This window comes from Saccoglossus kowalevskii, chromosome 13 (assembly GCF_978046115.1).
Source record: "Saccoglossus kowalevskii chromosome 13, keSacKowa6.1, whole genome shotgun sequence".
Lineage (NCBI taxonomy): Eukaryota > Metazoa > Hemichordata > Enteropneusta > Harrimaniidae > Saccoglossus > Saccoglossus kowalevskii.
Window position 1 is genome coordinate 12,201,474 of NC_140653.1, and position 12,943 is coordinate 12,214,416.

General features: G+C 36.6%; 1 protein-coding gene across 1 annotated transcript in view; it reads right to left on the reverse strand.

The window, feature by feature from the left end:
* Positions 1-1,709: 1,709 nt before the first annotated feature.
* Positions 1,710-12,943, reverse strand: part of LOC100373175 (peptidyl-alpha-hydroxyglycine alpha-amidating lyase 1-like) — a 35,357-nt gene continuing 24,123 nt past the window's right edge. The window contains exons 3-8 of the mRNA XM_078010497.2: positions 11,334-11,450; positions 10,831-11,040; positions 10,442-10,509; positions 10,152-10,346; positions 2,245-2,348; positions 1,710-1,904 (exon numbers count right to left, since the gene is read on the reverse strand). Of these exons, the coding sequence (XP_077866623.2) occupies positions 1,788-1,904; positions 2,245-2,348; positions 10,152-10,346; positions 10,442-10,509; positions 10,831-11,040; positions 11,334-11,450 (811 nt within the window). The 3' untranslated portion in view covers positions 1,710-1,787. The remainder of the gene's footprint in view (positions 1,905-2,244; positions 2,349-10,151; positions 10,347-10,441; positions 10,510-10,830; positions 11,041-11,333; positions 11,451-12,943) is intronic.

Genomic DNA, 12,943 nt, shown 5'->3' on the forward strand with positions numbered 1-12,943 from the left:
TCTTGCTAGCAGCTGTGTCACGTAGGCAACTCAGTAGATCATAAACATCCTTTGTTATTCAAATAACAGCATACCTGGTAGGTTCCAAATCTCCTTCCAAAGCTGTAAACACCCTTTGTTGTGTAAATCACAAGCACACCTGGTAGATTCCAACTCTTCTTCCAGAGTTGAAAACAAGTATGACCTGTCAATCACCTTTATCGCACGGCAATGCACACTGTTTCTTCCCATGATTCCATGCACACTCCCATTTGCAGGGTTTGAGGTAATATGACAAAAACATTAAAAAATGGATGCTGACACATACACTTACATGTACAAGCAGTAAACCAAAGATCTGGCATTACGGGATGTTAATACTGTAACAACTGGTTGGACCTCATGAACACGCAACAATATAACAAGTTTAGACTACAAAAATGACCGGTGAAAGTTAACCAAGTTCAATTGTTCACTTGCTAAGTGCGACACTTTTCGGCTTCACCACCACCAATAGTGCAAAATTCCACTTCAGTTTTTCCGCTCAGACTGCCCTCCGTACGTTGCGCGGTTCAACACTCAAGGCCCATCTGGAAAAGTGCCAAGTTTGCATTCCATGATACTTGCTGTTTTCAACACCATGAAAGTGACAACATCTGAATGCACACATCTTGGCAACCGTTCAAAGCAGTTGAATGGTTGAATGAACTACTAATAAGCTATTATACTGAAATCTCAACAGTGTATATGTACTGGTGCCATGCCATATACCTAACCAAACGGAAAACGCTCTGGAATATCTCCAAGCTGCAAGATCAATTTGGCAGACCTCTACCTCTACACACTTGCTGACCTTATACAGCAAAGTTACCAACATCAAAGACTCCCACCAACTCAAAGAATGAACGCATTGCCAGTTGATATCTCCACGAATAGAAGGAGATGCTCACCCAAGGACAACTGCAAACATAACATACCCAGCATACACTCATCTACTTTGCATCACAAAAGCAAACCCATACGTAACTTCAATCTTCACTAGTAAAATTACATCCACCCCAACAAGTGCATACCACTAACACCCACTTTACATGGTTATAACGGGACGGAATGGGAGTGACGTATTCTGGCACTGACAACAAATCAACGTCGTCAATAACTAAAATAATCATTCTAAAATAACTAAAAATATCATTCATATCGGTTACATGCTTGGTCTGTCGTTTCATAAGAATACAATTGTAATGTATATGTATTTTGCAACACATAAATGAAAAAGAAAGCCTTGTGACATATTGCATATTGAATAAACAATAAATTAAGTGGTTCAAATAAAATTCAAGTTTACAATAATGCAAAATGGTCTTTGAAGAGGGTCATGTGACTAACATATCATTAATAAAAAATGTATACTGTATAAACTGTAATTGTATGTTTTGAGAGATTTGTATTTTGATAATGCAAATGCAGTCGGAATTTTATTATTATATACATATTAGAACTATTTCAAATAAGTAATCTTTAGTATTGTGTTTCAAGTTTAAACTTTATAAAGATATATGGGACTGCTTGTCCTAATATTTCCAATTCATTTCAAGAAAACATAATCCAATACTCAAGTTGCTGAACTACGTTTTCCTGGTTTTCAGTCATTGAACTGACAATGAAGTAAAATATTGTTTCGTAGTATGATAATACTGCATAGTTACATACATACAAAGAAATCCAAGCAGTTGTAATTGTACTTTATTAACATTTAATAACTAATATATACTAAATTAGATATATTATATTTTGATTTCAATTGCTTATTTTTCTAAATTTTCTTGTTTTTGGAATTTCCACACTCTATTTGGATTCATCTGACAAACATACACATCTGTACCGCCAGCAGGTGAAACCAAATCATATGGCTCGAAAACACCCTGCAAAAGAAATATAACAACTGCCGTCAATATTTTATTTTTTTCTGTAAAAAATGTCACCTATAGTATATCACTGCAGTCACTTACAAAGGCCAACATATATGCATAAAGGATACACATTATAATTATGGAGGCTGTAATTTAATATTCAATCAGTTGTAATTTATTGAGATAGAGCTACACAATAATCACGTTTTTAGCTATTTAGTAACTTGGTTGATATCCATGCTTTCTCGTAATTATACCTTCAATGACAACTGTAAAAAATAAATTAAAATCAAGATGAATAATAGCTCTGTGAATATAACTGTAAATTAGAACATTGGAAATGTAATCTAACCTGCTCTGGTTTCCATGTTTCGATTATTTGCTTAGTTCGTACGCTGAAAGTATAACCTTGTACCACGTGATACCCATCATCACCATTCACCACATAAAGTGTATCTGGAATACAATCAGACGTGTTCTATTATTTATATGAAATGCTATTAAAATATTAACATTTGTGGTCTGAGATCAAACTTAAAATTACACATATTCCATGTTCAATAAATATGGCATCATGTCAGTGTTCAAAAAGTGTATTATTTAGCGTATTTATTTGCAATTTAATTAACATATTTTCTGTAATGTGATCTTATTCATACCTTACATCTCAATCATTGGTCTTGGAGTAGAAACAAACTCGTGCAATAATAATATTAACATTAAGTTAAAGGGCAGCTTTATTGCTAATAGTTCCCGAATTACCCTAGCATGCTTTTTGTATGTTCAATTTATTCGGGTGAAGTAACTTTGCAACACATGCCAATGTAAGTGTCTGAACTGGTGGTTATCACTCATGGGGAATATCTAGACTCCAAGGTATTTTAAGGTGTCAAACCTTCATCTAGCCCTACAAATGCTCTAAATTCTAACTAGGATGAGAGGTTAACCTCGCGTACTGAACATTTCCTCCTACTGTCCCAACCGCAAAAGTTTATTCAGAACACTATAGCCGATACACTGTCTTTGATTCGAAGTTCAACAGCACCCAAAATTGTCTGTCTTTGTTTAATCTCTGGCCAAAACAAACACTTGGATACCTTTCATGCCTCTTGTTATGCAATTGGGTGTGTACACGTGGTTCATCAGACACTATCATTGTGAAAACCTGTTAATAAGACACCTCAGAAAGCTACCCTACGAACCAAAGTTATTGACAATCTGCCAAAGACTGATCTGTGACACCAGAGTCGTTCCATGTTGCAGGATGTACGCTCAGACAGTACTGAGTATTTCAGAGGGATTGACCAGAATTAGCTCAAGTTTGTTATACATTGGGAATACTATTGTGTATTTTATTTCATTTTTATATCTCTATGCTCAGCTCAGTGGATCATTTTTATAATGCAATTTGATAAGGAAGCACTTCATCTTATGTTATGATCTTATTACTCTGTGCTTACAAGGTTAACTTGTAAATTTGATTAAAACCAACAGTGATAATCGTTTATCAAAGTCGCTATTTGTCGTTTTGTCAGTATAGACGTCTTTAACATGAACTAAATTAGTGATAACACCAGTAAAGAATTTGTACCAATATTAAACTGTGGTACTTCCTAGCAATTCCACAGAATGCCTTATATGTTAAATTTTTATGTAATTACGCCCTCTCAGTGACTGCAATAAAACTGTTTAGAACATTCAAACGGACAATTAAGACACGTCCATCCTTTGTCATTTTCAACAAAGCCCTTCAGATCGTTTGTCAGTCTGTGACTGAAATGAATGAAAGTTTATGATGTGGTTTAATTACTAGATAAATACAATGTATGTATTGTACGGCGTGAATTTTTTTTCATTGTTTTATTATTATGTATATCATAGTTTGTATAAGATATAACGCGATTTTAACGGGATCCCCTCTGACAGGTTTAGTCAACCAATCATAGACCCCTCCGATAGAGCGCCTGGTGACGTCACCGGTCCGAAAAAAAGGTCACAAACTCACTCAAATAAAAGGCGGATTCTACCGATGTTAGTGATACAAACGACGGGGAAATACAATGGTTTTCGGTAAGTGCATCATTGATAAATGCAACGAAATTCATCTATGATTTTTATGATTATATTGTGGCTTAAGTGGTTTCAGTTTAGGTCGTTATTGTGTGTGGTTATTCTGAGAGTGACGATTTTTTCCACCAGTTCGACCGAAGAAGAAGTGGGAATGTGATTCGGATTGTGATTCTGATTCACTCTTGATTTGGATTATATTGTCAATAATCCCCTGACTAAATTGACTGTTTTGTAACTGCTTAAGGTCTAGAGAACAGTGCTGTCAGACCACTTGTACTGCTGGGTAGATATTAAATTTCTTTATTTAATACTACTAGAACTTGATCCACACGTTTTCAGCATGGATATTGTTAAAGAGTTGGGTAGAGAATTGGGATATGAGGGAGAAGGTCAGACTCAATGTGTGAGGGCAGAGCGTGAGAAGAGAGAGAGAAGGGAGAAAGAGCGTGTGGGGAGGGGTATGAGAGTGCACCCAAACGCGAGGCTGAAAGGTTGAAAAATGAATGTGAGGAAAGAGACAGAGATCGTGAAGCAATAGAGGAAGAGAACGTAAGACAGCATGAACTTGAAGCGTGGGGTCGAAATGGAGGTGTAGAACAGTTGGCTCAGTCGATGTTTAGTTCCAGCGGTCCAAAGCTACAATTGTTTGATGAAACTAGGGACGAGATGGACGCATTTTTTAAAGTTTGAGCGATTTGCTGCAACTCATAAATGGGTTATGAATCTTAGTGCATCATTGACAAGCAAAGCTTTGTATGTGTTTTCGGCATTGTCTGCAGCAGAGTCCATCGATTACAATGTTGTAAAGACAGCTTTGTTGAAGCGTTATGATATAAATGAAGAAGGTTATGGAAAGAAATTTCGAACTAGTAGGGCAGAAGGTGGAGGGAGCATTCTGAAAATTTTGACCGATGGTTAGAGCTGTCTGAAGTTGATAAGAGTTTTGAAAGAGTCAAGGACTTAGTGATAAGAGATCAGTTGATGAGCACTTTTGGTAACAAGTTTCATAGGTGAAAGGACACCCAAGTCAGTTAAAGAAATGGCTAACTTAGCTGATAAGTTTAGAAATGCACATATACTGAAAATCTGAAATCTAGCCAGTTTCAAGATGGTAATCAGAAAGGTCAATTCTGGAGCACAGGTAAGAAAGGTAAAGGACAGGGTCGATTTGGCCAGTCTGAGCCAAAGTCAGGCTGTTATATTTGTGGTGATCCAAATCACTGTGCTGTCAGTTGTCCTAAGCATTATAAAAGTTCCAAGCCTCAGATTAAGTTAGCTACTATGTTGGCATGTGATGGGAATAGAAATAATGATTCACAAGAAATCAGTACTGCTTGTGTAGTCCATGAAGTCACAGATGCAAGTAGGCATCTATGTTTACAGGGACGAGATATAGTTGAATTAAAATATAGCCATGAGCTGCCAATTATTAGTGTTGCCAGTGTTGCACCAGCTAATAGTATAGATAGTGGTATACCTGTTGTTAAGGTTTTATTGGCAGTACTGAGGTAGAGGTCCTTCGTGATAGTGGGTGGAGTTCAGTTGTAGTTGTTCAGTAGTACATAGAGCGGTGGTGAAGGAAAGTCAATTGACTGGGGAGAGTCATACCTGTGTGATGATGGATGGTACATGTCGGAAAGCCCCAGTAGCTAGACTATATATAGATATGTATATATATCTGTGTATGAGGACCCCAGTGTATGATCTTATTGTTGGTAATATTAGTGGAGCTAGGGACCCCAATGATCCTGATTCTGGTTGGAAGCTAGGTTTAGCTCATGAGGTAGGGCATGGTTAGGTTAGTTCTCCCTCGGGTGATGAACAACATACTTCTTCGAGTGATGGGACTAGTGTGCCCTCTATGGATAAAGGTTGTTGAGACAAGAGAGACTTCAGTTAGTGGGAGTGGTTGTGAACCTCAATTGATTCCAGTCAGGATGATAGTGTTGATGTTGTACAGGTGGTAAGTTAGCTTAGAAAAAGTCATTACATAGGCATATAGTTCCTGAGTTTAAGAAATTGCATAGTAAGGTTGATACTAATGGTGGTAAGCAACCTATTACTGTGGATGCAGTGCGAGAGGCACAGCAGTCTGATTCCACATTGGAGCATACTAGGAAGTTAGTGAGTACAGGCGAGGAATTGGTCACAGATTTTGATGAATAAGGGCTGCTGTATAGGGAGTTTTAGGTATCTCATGTTGATAGAGGACTTGTGTGGTCATGAGTCAGTTATGGCAGGTCATCTGGGTGCTAAGAAGACTGCAGATAGAAGAACAACTCAGTTTTATTGGCCTGGGATGCAGAATGATGTTATTAGGTATTGCAGGTCATGCAATATATGTCAGAACACCACTCCTAGGGGCTGATACATTAGCTAGTATATATAGTAGGGTTGGTGTACCCAAAGAAGTTTTAGTTTGTATCTGACATTATAAAGGAAGTGAGTAGAGTGTTGTCTATTAAACAATTAGTAACTTACTCCATATCACCTAGCATGTCACGGTTTGGTTGAGCAGTTTAATGCCACTTTGAAAAGTATGTTGAAACGCATGTGTCAAGAATGGCCCAAGGATTGGGATAGGTATCTTGACCCAGTACTGTTTACCCATATAAATGCTCCTCAGCAGAGTTTAGGGTTCCCCCATTCGATCTTATTTATGATAGAACAGTGAGGGGCCCAAAGATGCTTTGGACAAAGGAGGCCCCTATACCAGAGGTTAAAACTACATACCACTATGTCTTTGATTTGGAAATCGCCTTGAAGAGACATGTAAATTGGCTCAAGCTGAGTTAGCTAATGCAAAGGTTTGATACAAAAAGTCTTATGATAGGAAGGCCAGGAATAGGAAGTTCTAATCTGGTGACAAAGTGTTATTGTTACTTCCACAATAAGTTGCTGATGCATTGTCATGATGGCCATGATTTGAATGTCGACAAACAATTGAGAAAATTTATGAGGAAATTTTCTGATATACTCACTGATTGTCTCGGAAAATCTAAAATTGGCGAGCATGATATCAAATTGGTAACATGTGAACCAGTTAGATCAAACCTTTACCAATCGCTATGACCGATGTAGTGATGTCAGAGGTTAAGAGCATGTTAGAGATGGGTGTAATTGAAGCATCAAATTCACTTTATGCCTCACACATTGTTTTGGTAAATAAGAAATAAGGTGTATTAGGTTTTGCATTGATTTTCATAAACTCAATCACATTACAGTGTTCGATGCAAAACCAATGCCATCACCTGAAGACCTATTTTCCTGATTAAAAGAGGGTCGGCACTTCACCAAAATCAGTTTCGACGCATGCCTTTCGAGCTTGTTAATGCACCAGCCTCTTTTCTCCGTATGATGCATATTTTGTTGGTAGATCTTGATGGTAAAGTTAAGAATTTAATTCATGACATTTAATTTATTCAACATCCTGTGAGGAACATGAACGTTTTGGCTTGTTAAAGAAAGGCAGGGTTAAGCGCAAGACCTTCTAAGTGTTTATTGGTTACCAGGTAGGTGACGGTAATTTGCAAGTATTACCAGATAAAATAGAAGACATACAGCATGCAACCAGACCTGAAACAGCAAAGCAAGTAAGGTCATTTTAGGCATGACTGGATACTATCGCAAATTTGTATCAAATTTTGCTACAATATCAGTTCCTCTCAATGATTTGACCAGAAAATGTCAGCCAAGAAAAGTAGTCTGGGGAGAACCCCAGGAACGTGCCTTTAAACATTTGAAAGTTGTTTTGACTAAGCAACCAATTTTAAGGTTGCCTGATTTTACTAAGAGTTTTATTTTGAGATGTGATGCATCAAAAGTTGAGCTTGGTGCAGTCTTAATGCAGCAATATGAGGAAGGAAAATAGTGGCATAAGCAAGTCATAAATTGCTAGCCAGAGAGAAGTCTTATTCTGTAATTGAGTATTTGGCAGTGATTTGGGCATTGCATAAATGTCACCAATATTTATATGGTAAAGAATTTATTTTAAAGACTGTCCACCAGCCACTAATGTATTTAAACAAGGAACGAGAAGAAAACAGTCGTTTAATGCGGTGCACCCTATATTTGCAATCATTTAGCTACCACATTAAAGCAATTAAATCTGAAGAATGAGAATGCTTAGAATTACTGTTACAATATTTTTTTTCCAATTTTGAGAAATGTAAATTTATTGGCAGTTGATCTTGATTATTGAACTGAAAATGTGCCGTGTTCAGTCTTGAAGAGGGGGCAATATTAGAATCCTTTATTCTATGTTTTTATATATATATATTACCTCCAATTCTGCAAATAGAAGTGTGTATAGAAACATGGGAAGAAACGGTGTGCATTGCTGTGTGATAACTGCCATGAAGGTGATTGACAGGTCATACTTGTTCACAACTCTTGAAGGACAATTGAAATATACTAGGTGTGCTTGTGATTCACATTACAAAGGATGTGAGATAGCTGCTAGCAAGACTACATTCTGATTGGCTCATGTGGAAACCCAGATGGTGTACCTGAATCTGGGCCATTTATGCCTATAAATAGGCAGAAGACAGGAGTACCCTGTGTGTTGCTGCTGCGATATTGTGAGACAAGTGATACAGGCTTCAACCATCATTCTGTGAGACTTGTATGAACTGCTCTGCGATCTCCTAGAACAATCCCCTATTTTAGCGAATTTATTCATTGTATTTTTCTGTGCTTTGTTTCTTGTAATTATTTTGAGAGGTGTTTAAGCCAGGTGCTTTAACTCAATATTTTGGTGTATGTGTATTTCATTTCCAGTATTATTGTCTTATCAATCTGCCCCTCTCTATAGCAATAAGCAGGCCTTACACTATGAACAATGGTGTGAATTATCAAAGGTCAACACAAATTTGCGAGAAAATTTATCGTCATAGCAAATTAACAAATTATCACCAATACCAATGAAAACATGTCTTGCCAAAATGCGTAATGTGTCAACTTCTCACTGTTTACCAATTTGAGGTACGAGTGAAAGTACTAATACTACAGTAAATGTAAATGTTGTCATACTGCAAATCAAGTACGCAATAGTTGCATTCAAGAAACAAATCTTTATACCAAAGAAATTTTAAATTTTCAGTTATCTTTTTTGTAATTTATTGACAAACATTGCGTCAATCGTAGCATGGTACATGTTTGAACGTGTATTGTGCAACTTGCAAGAAAATATGATCAAGAACAGGTCAGAAAACATAAATAGTCCGTCGCAGTAATGAATAACGGACCGGTCGCTGTATCCCACATGGCATCCTTGGCACAAACATGTGCGAATTAACATAGAACAGGAAATTTAGTTTTTAAAGGCAATTGAAAAGTTTACCCGAGTATCGAACGACCTTTTCCAGGCATTTTCCCTGGCTAACTTTTGATTGAGATGATTTTCTTCAAAATGAAACTCACGCCAAGCAACACGATCTCTTCCTTGCACGTTGTAACTGTTAATTATTTTCTCCAGTCAGTACGCTGACGGCCAATATAAAACGCTAGCTGTGATTGGCTGTAGCTTATAGCTTTATATAGGCATTGGGTCTTTCGCGATTAAAATAAATTCTAAGTATAAAGTAAAGTAATAAAGTAAAAGAAACTGTATAATAAAATAAATTATATATGTATTTAAAAAAATAAAGTCCAAACTAGGATCTTATTTGAATAAGATTGTAGGTAAATACATCGTCAAAAAACGTCTCTTATGAATACAACCAAAACCATGAGTTCAATACATTTTGATACAAAAACGATCTTTACACACTGTATGCTACGTAATTGATATGGCACGAGAGAAGAAATTGGAGAAGAGTTGGGGGTAATTTGTTGTATCCAGAGAACTTTAATATAGTTAATTTTGAAAGGTAAAAGATGCGAAATTTGCATACGAGTGCGTTCTGGTTTCAATCATTGCGTCAATGATAGTATTTTTTACTTTAGATTACTTTTCATTACATTACATTCCAATTAATTGAAAACATACCGAGCGCAATGGACATATACAAGGGTTCTGGTGATTGTGTTCAACATTGTATGTGGTTATCATTTCGTCTTTGATTTACACAAATGTCAAAAACATTTAAATAAAGAAGACAATCCATATATTTACACTAATATTTAATATTAAATCATAACTAGATGAATGTATGTGTAACAACTATTGTTGTTTGAAGCAATATTTACCGTTTATTTTATTATAATCTGCTGCAAACACTCGTTCACCAAATCCTGTGTACTGATCAATAAATGTCTTAGAATCACTGTTGAATACAATGACTCGTCCATTTTCTCTATCAGCTACAAACAGACGATTGTGATCGGCATCCAAAGACAGACTGTGCGGTACCTTAAAAACATGTGGTGCTGGAAGCCCAGGAGCTGCAAAACATTGAATTCATCACAGTGTGTTTACCACTGATTTATTATATTAGTGTAGTATTTTTATGTGAAAATGAATGACATTTGTTACTCACTCTGGCCATAGATTTTTCCAATCAAATCCCCCATTTGATTAAACTGTAGGATACGCGAATTGCAATACCTACAAAGATATAAACATGTGTGTTGATAATAAGCCATATTTATATTGATCGTTGGCGGCTCGGGAGCCATGCGACTTGTTTTTTCTTCTTCTCGAAATACCACGGTTTCAATGGCCAGGGAAACAGTAGATGTATTGACGTGAAAGAATGGAGCACTATTTGGGAGAAACCAATCTCGTGTTTCTCCCGCTTCCAATGAGATTTCAGCGTCAATTTAGGAATCAAGTAGAGTGTACCAATCTTTACAATAGTTATTCATAATAGTTCATTCCTGAAATGTATTTTATATGGATAAAGCATGAAAAGTTATTATTCTATACCCATCAGATACAAAGAAGTTTCCATCACGAGATACAGCGACATCCGTCGGTGAACAGAAGTGTTTATCATCGCCCCCAGGGACAAAGCGCACTCCTAAGGTCAGCAACAGTTGTAAAGTTTTAGAGTATTTAAATACTTGATGCATGGCGACGTCAGTTAGCCAAATATTATCTTCGTGATCAATAGTTATTCCATGTGGTAAGTAGAATCTAGTTTTAAAAAATAACTGTATATAATTATATGCATGATTAGGGCAGCAGCTTACATGTAAATCATAATCTCCTTTGTATATGTTTATGGTATGCGATATTCCTGGATATTACAGGGTTAATTATAGTTGTAGAATGTAAGTGGCGACAGAATTTCACAGGTTGGATAGGTCGTCCGTTAGAATTTATTATCAGTTGGGTGAATATGATTTTATTGTTCCTATTATTCGATAACAAAGTTTATTCTCAATAAACGCGTGCAACGAAAGTCTTGTTTGTCAATAAGAACTCACTTGTCAGCTCCCCAGCTTTCCATTATCGCCCCGGTACGAGGGTCCAATGTTAGTATAACATTTTCTGGAATTGGACCTTGAAGAATCTCAGTAAACACGTTATTATTATCGAAAGAACTACAAGAAAGAATAAAAGATTGAGGTGAATTCACAGTGATAACTGTACATGTGATGAGGTATGTATAATATGCAATATGCTTACGGTTATGCATATCGTACAGAAGGAGTATGGTTAGTTGATAAGATAACACGTGGTTCAAGTAATCGGTAGCCAGTTGCTTTGGTTCACGGAGTCACGGACATAGAAAGTCGTCTCCACGTGTGAGAGACTGTGCAATGCATGATTGTTTGGGTATGCATATTCATCATATGTGTAGAATATCTAATAGTGGTCACATCTTCTTTGTTGCTATTCACCATTTTAAAACATATGCTCCTAGTGTATATATTTATCAAATTTGAAATCTGGCATAACTACATTTGTAGCTAATGATTTGACAAAACTATGTAATTATGTTTTTCTTTCCCATGGTCTGGTTGCTTTAATTTACAAAGGGGACAAGCAATTGCTTCTGAAAGCGACAGGAACATTGGCAGGGTTGTGTGATTTCCTTTTAAAGGTGATGAACACACAAGATTAAGTAATGATAAGGAGTCCATAACCTAATACTGAAGACTTTTTTGATGTTTCCGTTCTGGTACATCCTGAAAAGTAGAATTTAGTTTTTAGATCTATTTTGTTTCCAAACCAAACCACCTTTCAAAAACATATTTAGAGAAAGTCTCAAAGTAGAACACCGATGTGTAACTTAAAGGACTTTCCATTTTCAACATTCAACAAATTTCCTCTATTATCTGTATGCTGTATTTTTCCAATTATGATTGAAAGTGTGCTAACATCAAAATCAATAAATATAATTTTACAAAAAATACTTGTTATACTTTGTTTTGTGTTGTTAAATAAGGTGAGCAATGAAGCCAGTGTGTCATGAAACAAGGACGCCAAAGTGTATTCTGTCAAAATTTGACTTGGCTAGTATTTCGCACTGCCCTTGAGTGCCATGTAGTAAGCTTCATTGATGGACATAAAATCAAATCGAACATCCATGTTTTAATACAATGATCCATAAAATAAGTATTCCTCACAGGGTTACTTAACAATGCCCTTCTGATGGAACGACCATTTTCACATGTCCCTGTAATGAAACCACAGGGCCACCCAACATTCCCCTCTGGAAACACATGGCCACTTGACAAATGTCCCTCTATTGATAAAACAACAGGGCGATTAACAAATGTCTCCCTAGAATCACAGATTCACGTAACAATACCATTCTGATGGAACAATAGGGCCAATTTGCACATGCCCCTGTAATGAAACCACCGGCCACTTGATAAATGTCTCTCGGAAACCACAGTCGTCAGGTCAATATATGGCTCCACCCCAAAAAAATTGATTCAAAAGGTTTTACAATGGATTCTGCCACTATTGAGCATGGTATATGACATACTAAAAATCTAGTAAAATCAGACTCCCAGAAATGGGTCATTTTAAAGATGGCGTCCAAGATGGCCGCCGGGAGCTAAAAATGGCTATTTCTCAATTACTA